At 40.3% G+C, this 17,127-nt stretch overlaps 1 protein-coding gene across 2 annotated transcripts in view; it reads right to left on the minus strand.

The window, feature by feature from the left end:
* ST6GALNAC3 (ST6 N-acetylgalactosaminide alpha-2,6-sialyltransferase 3) overlaps positions 1 to 17,127 on the minus strand; it is a 1,845,830-nt gene that overhangs the window by 1,230,480 nt on the left and 598,223 nt on the right. For both annotated transcript variants that reach the window (XM_069232255.1, XM_069232256.1), the window contains one exon: positions 10,284 to 10,484. In XM_069232255.1, the coding sequence (XP_069088356.1) occupies positions 10,284 to 10,484 (201 nt within the window). The remainder of the gene's footprint in view (positions 1 to 10,283; positions 10,485 to 17,127) is intronic.

The raw sequence follows: 17,127 nt of genomic DNA on the forward strand, positions 1-17,127 counted from the left end.
TCAAATCAAGAACTGGTCAAGGACGTGCACCATTATGCCAAGGCTGTTTATGTAATGGGGATAGCTACAATTATGTCAAGAATGCCCAAACAATTTCTTATTAAAGTCAGGGTCAACAATACGCCATGGATGACCATTATTATGCTGTTTTTACCACATTATAATAAAATTGGGTAATGTTATGCCACAGCCACCATTATGCCAAGAAAAGCCACAGTTATGGAATAAACCACCATCGTATGTCAAGATGTGTCACCACCAAGACAGTTAAAAATTATGTAGTGGATAGTCACTATTATGTCAACAAGTGACAGTATTATGTCTAGGCCAAAATTAAAGATAACCCCAAATAATACAAGAATGCACATAATATGTCAAGGGTAGCACAATTGTTTCAGAGCTATCAGCACAGTCTAGAATTGCTACAGTCATTTCATGAATGTTCACAATATGTGAAATACAGACTCCATTACTGCATGACGTATTTTATGTAAAGTCATAAAGTTATACATAATAAATAATACATGTATAAAAGTACAATGTGAGAGTAGAACATTGCAGGGTCACAATTATGTCACCGGAACAACCAGAATAACAGATATCACAGACTCATGTTTGCTTGCATCCTATCACTTCAACAAACACATGCTTGCATTCATATGCACCCATGCAAACATGCACAGACAAGCACCCATACACATTGACGCTGACACAAATAGACTACTCAGCCTTTCGCGCCCAAATTACTTACCAGCACTGGTAATACTGCAGGTTTGCCTTCACGTAACCTCCTGACTCAAGCTTATCACTTGCGGAAAAAAGAGTGGGGCAGCAAAGAAGGTTTACAGCTTGAGCGTGACTAGCTCAGGTCCCTGACTCTTCTGCTCACCTCTGAGAATGAAAACCATCTTAGCTAATGAGTAGAGAAATCTGGGGCAGGTTTGTGCCCAGGAGAGGAATGATCAAACACTTCCCTTTAAGCAGGTAAGGCAAGGCTATTTTCACCTACAGATTGCTTGTGAAAATTGGGTGATGGCTCAACTGACACACCATCTACTGCAATACAGTCCATATCTAAGTATAGAGTCTGATATCATGTCCCCTATTTGCCTTATTGTTGCATAGGAGGGGTCGCTAGAAATAATGGGGCTCTACTTATCATGCCATAGCATGAAGGCACCACTTCCTATCAAATAACACATCCCCACAAAGAAACTTATAAGGATATTATGCTTATAAATCACTTATTATGACCTTTGAGTCTGTAGAGGCACCATGTCCAGATGTACATACAATAGGTCACAAAGTACTGATTGCAATGTGCGACCTGTATTTTTGCTACCAGTGTGGTAATATGCAAAGCAACCAAGTGTAGTGTTTATTTTATTAGTTAATTAAAACCTTAAAATCTTCTGTCTCCATAAAAGCATGCAAAACATAATTAATACAATAAATAACGAAGGACATAATCAGTGCAATGAACACACTAACTCCTATTAAATCCATTTACAAATATAAAGCCTAATTACAATCATGATAAAGCACATAGGGCCATATGTACAAACACATTTTCCCATAGACACAGAATGGGTAAAACCCTTTGGTACATCTGGCCCATAGTTTACCCACCCTACCTACTTCATACCTGTTAATCTCCCATAAAGCTGTTTTCGAGCATATAAAAGGTAGTGTTAAAGTCACGATTAAACGTGGGTTAACTCCCCCAGCATTGTTCATATCTGCTAAGATTATAGGGGCGCCGGACCTTAGATCAAGTTTTTAGGTGTGTTCTGGGCGGTGTCCATAGATTCCTAGTAACATAGGGCCAGATGTAGCAAAGGGTTTGCGCCTCGCAAACGGCGAAAAACGCAGTTTGCGAGGCGCAAAAGCCTCTCTGCTATGCAGAAATGCATTTTGCAAGTCGGATCCGACTCACAAAATGCATTTCCGACTCGCAAATAGTAAGGGGTGTTCCCTTCCTATTTGCGACTCGCAATGCTATGCAATTTCATTTGCGCCCGCGAAAGCGGTCGCAAATGAAATCGCTGTTACCATCCACTTGAAGTGGATGGTAACCCATTCGCAAACGGGAAGGGGTCCACATGGGACCCCTTCCCCTTTGTGAATGATCACAAAAACAATTTTTCAGAGCAGGTAGTGGTCCTATGGACCACTGCCTGCTCTGAAAAATACCGAAACAAAAGGTTTCGGGTTTTTTTCTAAGTGCAGCTCGTTTTCCTTTGAGGAAAACGGGCTGCAGATAGAAAAAAAAAAAACTGCTTTATTAAAAAGCAGTCACGGACATGGTGGTCTGCTGTCTCCAGCAGGCCACCATCCCCGTGAGTGCCCATACTCGCAATGGGGTCGCAAAGTGCGACCCACCTCATAAATATTTATGAGGTGGGTCTTTGCGACCCCATTGCGAGTTGCAGAAGGTGTCTGAGACACCTTTCTGCATAGCAAATTGCGACTTGCAATTTGCGAGTCGCACGGACTCGCAAATTGCAAGTCGCAATTTGCTTTTTTCCTACATCTGGCCCATAGTATCAAAAGGTCATTTGGTATTTAAAAGTTGCTAGTTTAAATCAAATACAAGTTGGCCAAGAAAAGTGCATGACGATCCTACTGATTAGATGGTAAATAATCAAAACTTGACAACAAATTGCACTCCTAACCCAATTCCTCTAAAGGGATTCTGCTCTATTTTTGCCACCCCTTAGGTCAGGTTTTTAAACGATTTTCTGATCGGCAGCCATGGTATCATGGGAGCAGAATATCAAAGGGTGTTTAATACTTAACTTTGCTAGCTTACAATTAAAGTGCTAGGTACTAATTAGATGTTGGGTAGTTACCTCTTAACCATGGTATTACCTCTTAACCATGGTATAGCCATCCTGGTCCAATTTCTTTGAGGGTGCTGTGCTCAATTAGTTATCCAATTGCCGGGGTCCTAGGGAAATCAGAATTTCCAGAAATTGGACAATCCTAATGTTCAGTATTTCATTTCTTGGATCGAGTGCTTCGATTACAACTTGTCTACATGTTCTAATCCCTAAGTCATTAAATTCTATCTTCAACATTTTCCTTCTTTGAATAGCTGAAGCTGGGCAAATGCATACCACGTGCCCTAAAGTATCCACTGAAAGGTGACATAAGTGGCATTCCTGATTAGGTCTTTGTGACTCATTCTTCCATTTTGGCATGAAGACTAGAGTTGGCATATCACCTAACCTTAGCCTTAGAAAGCGTTGTTTCATTTTCAAAGAATAGGGCGCAGCCATAATTGGTGATTCTTTATATGTTTGTTATGACTTAAGAACCAACCATGAGACCTTATAGCTAGTACCTCCCTGTCGTCTAGCCAGCTATCTAATTTACGTGATGTGTTCACTATTTTCTTAAATGATGGGCTAGACAGCATCTGGTCCCATAAATCAGCCAGCTCCAAATGCTTTAAGCTTCTTTCCAAATACTCGTTTTAGTTACTGTTTTCACTTTAAAGGTTAATTTCCTGCCATAATAAATCAGCGAACGTCCCTTTTGTGGCGTGCCGCATTTTTTGACAGCACTTAATAAACACCTCAGGTCTAGCAAATGACAGCTTTACTAGACAGAATGGAAGTCTGACCTGGGCCAGTGATGCCGATCCAGGTAACTGGAAAACAGGCATGTAGGACTTTACCAAAAGTTCATCCAGGAGAGCTTCCTCCATCCCCCTCATTATTTCAGTTCCATTAGGGAGCGTTGGTAGTAATTTTGCTCTCGTTATTGCTGTTAGCGGTTTAATGGTATGGTCGTGGATGGTCTTCCAAAGGTACGAATGAATGCTTGTGCTTTGTTTTTTATCACTTCCATGTGACACGCATAATTTCCTCTTGAGGCTATCATGACCCCTAAATACCGGTAAGAGGCCACTTCCTCTATTATTTTACCATTTAAATACCACTTACGTTGGTTAGAGGTTCTATGGTTGAGGACAATCATTTTTGTTTTACTCTGATTAATTTCCAATTCATTTGTTTTTGTATACCCTCCTAGATTATTCATTAATTTTTTCATACCTATTCTGGTGTTGCTAAGCAGCATCAGGTCATCTGCATTTAGCAGGTTGAATATTTGATGGCCATCAAGGGTGGGTGAATGGGCAGACTGACTGTTTAGCATTGTGGAAAGGTTTGCGATATAAAGATTAAAGAGAATTGGTGCTAAAATGCAGCCTTGTTTTAAGCCAACTGTTGTTTTGACTTCCCTAAATTGATATGAGCCATCCCCAAGTTTAACCTTCTCCCCTGTATCAGAGTAAAGTAGTCTAATAGCATTTAAAATGGTTAAGGGCAGCCCCCATTGCTGTAATTCTGCCCAAAGATTGCAATAAGGTACATAGTCAAAAGCAGCTTTAAAGTCAACAAAGAACAATTATAATGGGGTCCCTGTGGCCTTTGCTCTATTGATGATCAGATCCAGCGCCATGAGGTTCGTTATTGTACCCTGGTTCTTAATAAAACCAGTTTGATTTATGGGAAGTATGCCATTATCTACTGCCCATGACTCTAAATGATGTAGCAAACATACAGAAAAGTATTTAAGGTCCACATCTAGGATAGCAATTTGTCTATAGTTACTTGGAGAGGCGGCCTTCCCTCTCTTATATATGGGATGAATTATTGAGCCCTTCCAACTTGCCGGGACGATTCTGATTGACAAGACGTGGTTAAACATTGCAGCCAGGAAATCCATCCATCTTTTTGTTGACTGTTTAAACAGCGCTTGTGATAGTCTGTTAGGGCCAGGCGCACAGTCAGATCGTGATCTCCCAATTATCTTTATTATCTCTGATGCCATGATTACCAAGGTGTTCAAGTCATGAGGTTCCTGGGTATCCTTCTCCCTCTGAGCTAGCTCAACTCCGCTGGTAAGGATTTCCCTAAAATGTGACTTTAAGTGATTAACCCAGGCTTCCTAGGTTATGTTAGCATTATGGGCTGCTTTTTGGTCTTTTTCAATAGAATTCCAAAAACGTTTTCAGCCTGATAGTCCTGACGATACTGCAGTTTGGCCCACAGTGTGTCCTGCTGGAGATTTTTGAAGGACCATATTTCCTTTTTTAGGAATTTCCTTTTCTCCTGGAGGGTACTTAATACGGTTCCATCCTCTGGAGATTCCCACAATTGCCTCAGCAACCTACATACGCTTTCCTTATGCGGACTGCACGTGGCATGTGTACGCCATTATGATATCCCAGTTGTGCTCCCTTTTTTTGTTTTTTTTTAGGGGCCTAGGCTTGTAAGATCCTTAACGAAGGCCCCCCAGACCGTTATCAAATTTGTGGTTACTGTGACCATGGACTCCAGTCTGGGCAGTGCCTCTTCAGCTTGACTTTTGATTGGATGACCATTTTAATCGCTTATGATTTTCAGTGCCAATCTCACCCTTGAGGCATACCACTTTCTCCAGTTTAGACTTTGTGGATTGTACCTTAATTACCTGTGGTTTATGGTCACTTTCCGCACAGTCCAAGATTCTTAAATTGCTCACATGCTTACACAGTGAAGGCTTAATCAGTGTGTAATCTCGATATGATACCACCTTTCCAGACGATCTTGTCCATGCAGGAGGAATATTGTCCGGATTCCGACCATAAGGCGTGAATAGGCCAGCAGTCTCACATGTCTTTAATAATTTCTCTCCAATCTTATCTTTCTTTATGTTCAGTGGGATAGTTTGTCTTGGCACTGCTGCTACTGTTTCTATATGTTCCTCACTTGGATTATGGATTAGATTGAGGTTCAGGTCACCCGAAATTACCCAATATGCTGGATATATTATACTTTTCATATACAGCACATGTTTTATCAAATTATTGGCTTCAGCAGATTTTTTTGGGGGTTGATATATATGTTGATTAATATCAGTGGTTCCTGTATGTTTTTTCCCCAACCATCTAATCGAACCAACAGGAACGGTAGATCTTCCACATTAAATCCTCATGTCTTAGCCAGTATATTTGTACTGTCATAAGTCACTAGGCCCCCTTTTGCCCTTCCAGACCTATTGGCTTTCAATGCCAGTTTGATAAATTCTGTATATCCAATTAGAGGTATGGGCACTTGGGGCCAAGATTCCTGTATCATTATAGTATCACAAGAACCAAAAAATTGGGTTACTGCTGGGTCTTCCACTTTTGCCTGCAGGCCTCCTATATTCCACAAATTAATGTGCAGTACCCCTTGTGGAAATGCAAAACTGTTGAGTTGTTAATCAGCTTTTCCAGACCCTTCCTGGGGATAACACAGAGAGTATCCAGTTCCAGTTAGTTGAGGAATCCCATCTTGGTAATATCTTTCTTCACCCCTCCTCCTTACATATTTGAACTCTTAGGGGGGACTGAGCTACAGACCTTTCACTAATTTTTCCTTTGATGCCTTCACTACAATTGGATATTCTGCTTATCCAGCGTAATACTGACCATGGGCCTGTGTCCTTGTTGGACAGATGGTCCTCTAATAATGGATATGGATATCTATCCCTTTTGTGTGTTGTCACCTCAATGCCCCAGGCTCTCAGGTACACCCTCCTTTCAAAGATTTACTTGGGGAGGTCAGGGGCTGAGAAGATGACCAGTGTTGGATCTGTGTGCTGACTACCTCATGCTTGAACACATTTTATAGCAGCAATATCCTCTGTGGATGTATGTTTAAATCTGGAAGTGCTTTTATAAGTTTTAGGATAGTGGAGAGACTGAGCACATCTAAAGGGGATCTTGAGATGAATTCCAGGATCCAAAGAAACTGAAGATCCTGCTCCTGATTATTCATATTTTCACAATTTGCCAGATTTAACTGCTGCGTGGCAGAGGGCTCACTTCTCGTAGTCCTTACATTGTTTAAGATTAGAGGACTAACCCCTCCTGCCATACAGTTCTCCTGGCCACCGGTGGGACTTTCCTCCAAGGGACCATTTATTAGAGAAGGTAGTCTGTGTTCTAACGGAATCAGGGATGTTGTGGGGGTAACTTCTAGTTCAAGAACATTCTTTGCCACTGCCTTTGAGTTGGACCAGGGAGTGCTATCTGATTTAAGCATCCCCCTTGTGGCTTTACCTTCCATACTTGGTTCTACTGAGGTGGCCACAGTGGTCTTTAAGATGTTTGGACGGAGAGACCAAGCAGATTTCCTGCCCTTTCTTGCACGTTTTCTCTCTCTCTTTGTCGATTGCAAGGTCGGGGGCTTTCCAAAATTTCCAGGATTCTTTGCATCTAATAAATAAGCCATGGCCTCTGGAGCCTCAGTGATGAGTTTGACCGAGTGGCCGTTGGTGCTGTTTTCTATAGATGTCAACACCAGCGCAGTACGTGCTCTATTGGCGACTAGAATGCAAAAACCAAGCACTCGCAAAACAACGTCATTTATGAATTGTGCTGATATGTTGTTGTTTAACCTTTTGCATTGCAGAGTTCAATCCTGAAGACTTATTTTTAATGTGCTTACAAATGCTGTTCATTTGCAATGTATTGCTGCAGGCTTTCAGAGTGTGTTAGGGTGTGGTCCCTTTCCAGGGCCTTCTAGAGACTTTCCCTGCAACATGCCTGGGTGTCGTTGTGGGCTGGGCCAAGACTCTATAAAAAGGAGCCAGTCCAGCTCCAAGTGCTCACTATTCAGAGGTCCCGGTGCAGAGCAGAAGCTACTTCCTGAGCTCCTGTCCCAGTGGCCTATTTGATCTTCCAGACATCTGACTTTCATTCTTCATTTGGAGATCCTTGTTCTGTGCGGTAAGACGGTGGCTGGGCTGGCCTCCCGACGCCGTTATCGAGAACTCTCATGTTCTTGGGCCTAATTCTTTTATGATTTGACAGAGTACTTTTCGCGTGTGAAATATGCGCTTGAGTGTTTATGACATTTGCAGGGTGACTTGCAAATCGGCAAGACGCGTGATTCGTTTCATGATTATTTATTCTTGTTATTCATTGCACGCTACCATTTCTTGACATTTGCATGGTGGCTTAAAAATCGTCAAGACGCACAATTCGTTTTTATGGTCTTTTAACTTCGTTGTTCATTGCGCGCTATCATTTCTTGACATTTAAATGGTGAGTTAAGAATCTGCAAAAGACGCTCGATTAGTTTCATTGTACTTTGATCTTGTTATTCATTGTGAGCTGTTATTTCTTGGCATTTACATCGTGATTTACGAATCGGCAAGACGCGCAATTCGTTTAATGATGATTTGACTTTGATATTCATTGCGTACTACCATTTCTTGGCATTTTACATGGTGACACTCGAATCGGCAAAAAACGATTCTCACCTCAAGTTTAATTCATGTTGTTTATTGTATGCCACTATTCTAAGATATTTATCATGTAATATTCGAGTTGACAAGTTATGTGATTTATTTTCCTGAATCCATATTGTGCTATTCATGGTGCACAATCCTTTTATGGTGTTTACTATATATATACATATATATAAATCTACAATATGCGCAATTTGTGTTGAAACATTTTAAGAGTACACAGAAGCTCAGAGTTTCTAGATGCAATATTGTATGGTCCTAGTATGCATTCTCAAAAAAGGATTTATATGACTGGTTTAAAATTTAGTCAGAATGTTTTTCTGATTCTCATGTAAAGGAAAGTAATTGAATAAGAAAGTTTTCATTTAATCCATCTTGATTCCCTTACAGGTATCCGGCCATCTTGAAACATAGTCATTTTAAACTTAATTCTTAGATTGTTCATGTTTTCAGAATGACTATGCTTAGAATCGTAGTCTAGTATTGATTTCAGGAGATATAATTTTCATATTGTGTGTTGTAACCTTTTTCTTACTACAGGTCTCCTTCCCAGCTGTTTCTCTTCCTAATCCCCTCTTCCCCTCTTGAACTCTCTTAGCCTCTGTGATTTATCCATCAGAGTCTTGGAGCTGTTCAGTGGTGGACGTGTTGGGAACATGCGCAGACCCCGAGGATCTGGTGACTCTGACAATAGGGTCCATTTTATCAGGTGAATCCACAGGTGAGTCTGCTTGGCCTATATGCTGACTACCCTCGATACTCTCTGCAGAGGGAACAAATGTCAGCATACTAGATAACGAGTTGACATGTGCGCTCCTCTGCTAGGGTGGTGCAGACCTCTTTCAGTATTCCTTCCAAGGTTATCGGCAATTGAGATAATCTGTCCACCACCTCTTTGGATGAGCAGATGGTGAAATCATTAAGCTGTTTGGCTTGAGCCCTTGTTATCAGTGTATTTAGTTCTTCTAGCTTGCCATCTATTCTGGAGACGAACACTGGCAACATGTTTAACAGGTCTGCCTGGATATCCATTTTGTTAGAGTGAAACTGAAGTGCCATTACTGTTGCCTGCATGGAATTCAGAATTGTAACAGGTAGTAATGGACAAAACAACTAGTAGTAGTGGTAACTGTAAGGTATGTCTCTTCCGTAGGTGAAACAGAAAGTCATCAAAGAATCAGTCAAGAGAACATGGTAAGTCGTGCGCGCATTTATAAGTGCGGTCACTGAAATTTACACTTCGTTTTACGTTGGGTGAGTTAACTTCTAAATGTGCAGGACTTACTGAAAGAGGGTTCCGCAGGATAAGGAAAGACAAAACCTTCATTCCTTTCCCTCACTCACAGCTTCTATCTCCCTCATTACCCTGCAAAATTCCATATATCTTGATGAGAGGCTTGAGGGACTGAGGGTCAGAGGCTTTGGATAATGGGATTATAATGTTGATGGCAGTTGGCTTATGCCAGCATTTATAACCACATGGAATTGTTACTGTTCCAAAGTTCTAATACAATGTCTTTTTTGACCTACCACGTTCTATACAACCATACAAAAAACAAATGCTTAAATAATTTTACTGCATCTGTCCTTAATTAATTAACAGCTGGAGTTGGCTGTACTCCTTTCCACAGGATGTTGCATCACTTTTTGACAACTTTAATAGCTACGAAAAACAATGTGAGCAGTTTATTAATAAGTGTCTTCTATTAGAAGGGTTCATGTATTATTTTGTTTATATTGATGTTACATCAGATGGCATCATCCGAAGAATTAGCCTTTCATATAATATTCTAACACTTGTGACAGCCACAGCAATGTGTAGTCGTTGAGAGTGCATAGACTATATACTCTCAAAACAGAAACAAGTGTTATCTGTGAACTCGAAGAGATGTTGTATGACTTTTAGCATTTCTTGGCTATAACTTGGATTACATTACTTGTACAGTGCTTTCTATGAAAACATTGGTAACATGCTCTTCTGAAGTCCTTACCTCATGTGTCTTTACGTTGATGTATCCTTTGTGGCGAGTGGGATGCCGTGTTTGTTCATAGAATGGGAACCGTTTAATGCTGGGCCATCCCAAATGGTGAAGAAGACCAAGGACATTGCCTTCAAATTGTTCACTTTTGAGGTGAAAGACGACAAGCAAGACCAAACCTGAGATCAAAGTCAAAGCAGCACATGGCCGTCGCTATGAAAATAAAATGCAAAAATATAATTGACTACATGGCCCCACACAGTCACTGCTCATTTTGTCTTAATCGATGCAATTTTACAGATGCTTGAGCACATTATATGCATGTATGCTGCACTGAACCTTTGTTGTTTAACACACTGAATATTAGTTATTGCTGAAGGAGATATTAACAGTGATTGACTGATTGGCAAAGAAGCACAGGTTTTATTTCAGCAGCTAATCTCATTAAAGGTGCACATTTTTATTTTCACTCTAAACAAGATTGAAAAACGGGCACAAATTGTGCACACCATGCAAGTTTGCCCAGGGATTAGTGGCAGATATAATCTTCAAAGTAGTCCAAATATTAAACACCTGGGAGAAGTATCACCTTTCCCTCGTCCCTCCCTTAACTTCTGGCAAAACCAGGAGATGTTTCTTTAGTTACCATGTAGAACTGGTGCTTGATTAAAAACGGAATAAAGTAACTTCAACCCCACACTAATAAGCTATTGCAAGTCACCAGGGAACATGACAATCCTCAGTGACTTGCAATATCTTTTAAAAGTTCAGAAACCGGAATCCTGTGCCTTACAATACATAGCTACATAATACATGGTCACACCATTCCCATGCACACGATCTGCTGGTTCTGGCAGTAGGCATTGTGATTTAACAACTGAACTATAATAATACAAACAGTAGCGATGCTATTTTATTATTACATGCATAGTGTATTGTACTAGAAATTCAGGGCACATTAGCTCATTGGGAATTGCACTGTAGTTACTACTGACAACCACTACAAGCTGGCTAATGTATGAGATATATTTCCATACATCCTGATGCAATTTATCAGCCGTTAACCTGCGTTGTGTGCTCTCCAAAATTTGCATACGCTTTACAGGTAACATCTAGTAAGGTCCCTTACAATAATCAATCCATGAAGTGCTACAGTAACAAAAACATTATCATATTCAACAGCAAGAAACACAAAAAGAGGTAATTTGAAAGCTTATTTCTGTATCAAAACTATGCATTAGCTTTTTTGAGGATTATTTCGGTGGGGAGCACAAATGAGGCTGGAATTCACTTAGGAAATAACAGTATCAGCATCAACCACCCGTGCATCAGCGTCAGTGCATCTGGTGTCAAACCAGATGCACCGTTGCCACATTCAACAGAAATCATATGGTATGAAAATTCTTAATGGTTAATAATATTGAACAATAAGATATCATTCTGCTGCACTAAGATATTATTAGAGACAAGTGTTCAGTGTTGTTTCTACAATTATGAAGTATAGTTCACTGACCTATTCTTTTGGTTAAATTAGAATCGTTTAATGTTAAATAACACTTGTGCATCTATTTTCTAATAAATGCATTATTGTGTTACATAAATTCTAGAGATCAGAACATATTTTTAAAAATGGCTGGTGATAGCTTTTAGCAAGAAATAGTTGGTTTTCCAGATAAGATATTTCACCAGCAAATACATATGTACTTCATCCTAATGATGAGATGCAACCTATGCAAACTATGCACCAGTGAAAAGATTATTTGTATAATTTTTTGGCACTTCAAGAGAAATTTTCACATGAAAAAAGTGTAATTTGTTGCCAAACTAGCCTCTTTTTGTAATGATTATGCCATTCATTTCAGTTTCTGACAACAGGCAACAATAAACTATCAACACCCTGGCAACAAAAACATCAATGCACAGTTTAATTTTCTTATAATCTGCCACACATCATGCATTTGGGTGTTAAATGGGCTTATCTTTGGGGACTATATATACTAAAGCTTATTTGTTATTAAACCAAGTAATTCTTTCCTAAGATAGACAACAGCCTGGGACTAATATATGCAAAATCCTAGTTTGCAAAGAAGCAAAATATATGTGTAAGTTAGCCTCTATGGATTTAGCAGGTCTGACATATGCAGATAATACTGTTATTTTGCCCGATACATGTTAGCTGGAAATACACGAGTCCTCTCCATGGCTCTCTAGTTACAGCTGCAAAAAACACTGACTCAGTGGCTGAGCGGCATGAGGAAGTCAATTCACTCTAGTTAGGGCTATCAGTTACTACCCAGTCTAAGAGCTGGTGACATTGGCTCATACCCATTTGGCTTATTTAATTTACTTGTAAGTCCCTAGTCAAGTGCACTGTAAATTAAATGTAAACTAGTGGGCTGAAGCACTGGTTGTGCCACCCACATAAGTAGCCCCCTAACCATGTCTCAGGCCTGCCACTGCAGAGCCTGTGTGTGAAGTTTCACTGCCACTTCGACTTGGCATTTAAAGTAATTGCCAAGCCTTAAACTCCCCTTTTTCTACATATGTCACCCCTAAGCTAGGCCCCAGGTAGCTCATAGGGCAGGTTGCTATTTAGGTAAAAGGCAGGACATGAACATGTGTGTTCTATATGTCCTGGTAGTGTAAAACTCCTAAATTCGTTTTTACACTGCTGTGAGGTCCTCTCCTTTAACAGGATAACATTAGGGCTACCCTCATATACTGTTTGAGTGGTAGATTCTGATCTGAAAGGAGTAACCAGGTCGTATTTAGCATGGCCAGAATGGTAATACAAAATCCTGCCAACTGGTGAAATTGGATTTAATAATGCTATTCTAGAAATGTCACTTTTAGAAAGTGAGCATTTCTCTACACTAAATCCTCCTGTGCCCTACAATCCACATCTGGCTAGGTTCGTTGACAGCTCCCTTGTGCATTTCACTCAGACAACCCCAAACAGAGGATGCTCAGTCACACCTGCACACATCTGCATAATGAATGGGTCTTCCTGGGCTGGGAGGGTGGAGGGCCTGACACTTACATTTGAAAGGACAGTGGCCTGCCCTCACACAACGGACTGCCAAACCCCCTACTGGGACCCTGGCAGACAGGATGGAACTGAAAGGGGGCCTGGTGCACTTCTAAGCCACTCTTTGAAGTCTCCCCCACTTCAAAGGCACATTTTGTTATTTAAACAGGGCCTCTGACCCTACCAACTTAGACACTTCTGGACAAGATACCACTGGTGAAGAAACTCTGACCAGAACCTGCAACCTGCCAAGAGGAACTGCCTGGCTGCCCAAAGGACTCACCTGACTGCTTTTCTGCAAAGGACTGCTGCCCTGCTGTTGTCCTGCTGCATTGCTGCCCTCTGGCTCTACTGAGAAGTGCTCTCCAAGGGCTTGGATAGAGCTTGCCTCCTGTTTCTTGAAGTCTCAGGGCCAAAAAGACTGCATCTTGCAAAGAACTCCTTGTGCTCCGAAAATGCAACACACAGCCTGCCAGAAACGATGCACAGCCTGCATGGTGGTGAGAAAATCACCGCGTGCCGAACCGGAGCGACGCAGCCTGGCTCCCCGAGAGGACGTCGATGTAGCGCCAGCATTGCAACCAGAAGTTTGATGCACGGGCCACTGGATCGACACATAGCCAAGCCATAACGATGCGAGAAGAATCGACGCAACGCCTGCTGTGCGACAGAAATTTCCTCACACCGCCCACCAGATCGACACAGCTCTTGTGTCTTCGTCTGCATGCCTAGGATTTCTCTGCATTGTCTCCGGGGCTTCCGAATACCCTCCAACCTGAAGAGGATCCAAGTTAGCGTGCAGGAAATCGACGCAAAGCCTTCCCTGTGTGGATAATTATTGACGCATTGTCTGTGTGCGCCCAGAGAAACCGACGCACACCTCCCTGTTTTCCACGCATCTCCTCCTCAGCGGTCCCTTGTGGAGAATTTGAACCCAAACCAGGTACTGCAAGAGACACTTGTTGCTTTTTAAAGACTAAAGACTCTTTTTATCATTTTCTAAAGTGATATCTCAATGTGTACTTATCAAATCTTGATCTTTTTGACCTGCATTTACCCAGATAAATATTCTATATTTTTATGAACACTGGTGTATTTTTGTTTTGCTATACTGTGTTATTGCACGATTTATTTCACAAATACTTTACACATTGCCTTCTAAGTTAAGCCTGACTGCTCAGTGCCAAGCTACCAGAGGGTGGGCACAGGGTAATTTGGATTGTGTGTGACTTATCCTGACTAGAGTGAGGATCCTTGCTTGGACAGAGGTTAACCTGACTGCCAATCAAACACCCCATTTATAACAATGCCTTTGAGTACATATAACTAACATATGTATTTCAGGTGAGGATCCACATGATAGAGATACCTGTAGTCCCTCACTGTGAGCAGAGCACTGTTCAGGCCACAGCATCCATTAAGGACTATTAACCTTTAATCATTGGTTTGGTAGCTACAGTGTTGCTTAGCTGCTTGCTGCTTTCAAAGCTAAACCAGTTTCATTTGGCACATAACGAATATAAGCATGTCCTGGAATACCCCAACATCAATGGTAAAGTTGGAACGCCGAAACCTGCATCTTTTAGTAGACAGCAGTGCTTCTTGGAGTTCAGATGGGATTAGTCACACTGTACTTTAAGATTTTAATATTTCTTTTGATAATGTAGGTTGACTAATGCAAATTCCTAATTATATGGTTTGGAGCAAAATATTATGAGCAGTTTTTCATTGAGTATTTGCCTAACCTCTAAAACCAGTGTCTAAATTGCTAACTTTTGGCAGTGAAATAAACTGTTTTTATTGTAATTTGACCAACAGTCCGATCTACTAAGCTCACAAACCATTATGTGGTAAGTGCTCACCCACTGATTTGCAAAAACTGCTTCATTTTGTGATGAGACGATGGTACTAAACAGTTGCATTGTTCAATGTACTTTCACAGGAGGTCGCAAAATCTCGAGTATCATTACCATTGTTACAGGGCGAGGCATTTGGTGACCCCAGCCTGTGTCTGAGAATGCAGGGTTGAAGGCTTTCAAAGGACGGCTGACATCCATCCCTCCATTTGTATCACTTGAAATTGGATTTTGATGTTATTTAAAAGAAGTCCATGTCACACAGAGTGAAATGTGCTACTATAACAAAATAACAAATGCAGTTTCAAACCATTGACAAATGCAGTACATCTCACAAATAGGATGTGATTGCCTCTTTCATGTCCAGCAATTTGCTGCTGAGAATTAGGCACAAAAATTAATTTCACATTTTGAAATGTTTTTCCAACTCATAAAGAAACTTTCGTAAATTGCTACATATATTTGTAGAATTGCAAAGTCTGTGATTTTGTGTACCACATTCTTTGCATCCACAAAAGCTTTTGTACATTGGTTCTCAAATGAATTTAAAGTGAGTATATTGTGGACATTTTATGTTCGGCACCTAGATGTTTCTAACTTTCACCCTTTGTCATACTTTTCTATCTTCCTAACAAATATATTTCTTGCTTTCACAATGACTATTTGCAAGAGATATATTTTGTTATAACTTAGTGTAAAAGTCTGTATGCTGTGCAAAAATGTAGATTCTCCTGCTTGGCAAATGAAACTTCAACATACATTCTTATTATTTTCCCTTAATGTTTACAAGCGAAGACAAATTAGTTTAAAACAGACTTTTAAAGAATAATGTACATACTTATATACATTTTCTTTTTCAAAGTATGATTGGAAAAACACAATTTAATGGTTTTTGGAACTTGATTTTTAAAATTGAATGTAAAAACAATATTTGATGAGACTGTGAATTACTGATTGGATTGGGTGTTAAAGTATTTGCAATCACTGATAACTTATTTCCGAAAAGACCAAAACATGCCCTGATAATGGAACACTTAGCAAAAAGATTCATCAAGGGAAGTTGAGATAGAGAAATTGTCATGCTTAGGTATAGATGAATTCTCCAGATTAGTTAGTATGATATGCAGTGGCATAGGATGATAAACCTTTGAAGTATTGGATGGTTTTCAAATATTTAAAGAATTTCTGATGTGGATGTTCAAGATTTTTGAGTCAAAGCCAGTGTGAACAGAAAGTTAACTTTATTTTACATCAATTTGGAACACCTTTGGCACGATTCATAAAATACCCTGTGACTTAAATGAAAATAAGATTGGTCATACATTTGATGCTGTATGTGATTCACAAAGGTTTCCTGCCACAGCTGCAGCAGTCCAACCGCCACTGCGAGTCTGACGGTATTGTGACCTTCAGCCTCGTAATGAGACCCTAAATTAGATCTAGATAAGTCATTGCCTTTTTTGACCACTATCATTAGTAAACATTCTGTAAAGTTGTTATTTCTTGGTTTGTATTGTCTAATTGCCTCATTGTACAGCTAGTGGAGGACTCCTGTGAGCTAATCCTGCACACTATGAAACTGGCAAAATAAAAATGAATAACAACGAATATAAACAATTTTAGGCAGCGACTGTTTTGAATGCACTCTCACAAAGGGCTTTAATCATTTTAGAAAAATCTGTGTTTTCGCAGCGATTTTAACTGACTAAGCTTTGGGAACAACCTTGGTTTGGGTGGAACTATTGTTGCAATATCAATACAATATCAATGCACAATATTTTAAACTTCTTGCCTCATTGGCTACTTAGCTCTCCACAATTGCAGAAAGACTCCTGTGTGCTAGTGTCTTTTTTTAGGTCAACACAAGTTGTCCTGCAGCCTTCGTAAGGATAGTGCCAATGCCTGAGCTGGTATGGTGGTGAATGTGCATGCATGTCAATGCATAATGTAGCTTTGCATTAACCAGTAAATT

Source organism: Pleurodeles waltl, chromosome 4_2 (assembly GCF_031143425.1).
Source record: "Pleurodeles waltl isolate 20211129_DDA chromosome 4_2, aPleWal1.hap1.20221129, whole genome shotgun sequence".
NCBI classification, from domain to species: Eukaryota; Metazoa; Chordata; class Amphibia; order Caudata; family Salamandridae; genus Pleurodeles; species Pleurodeles waltl.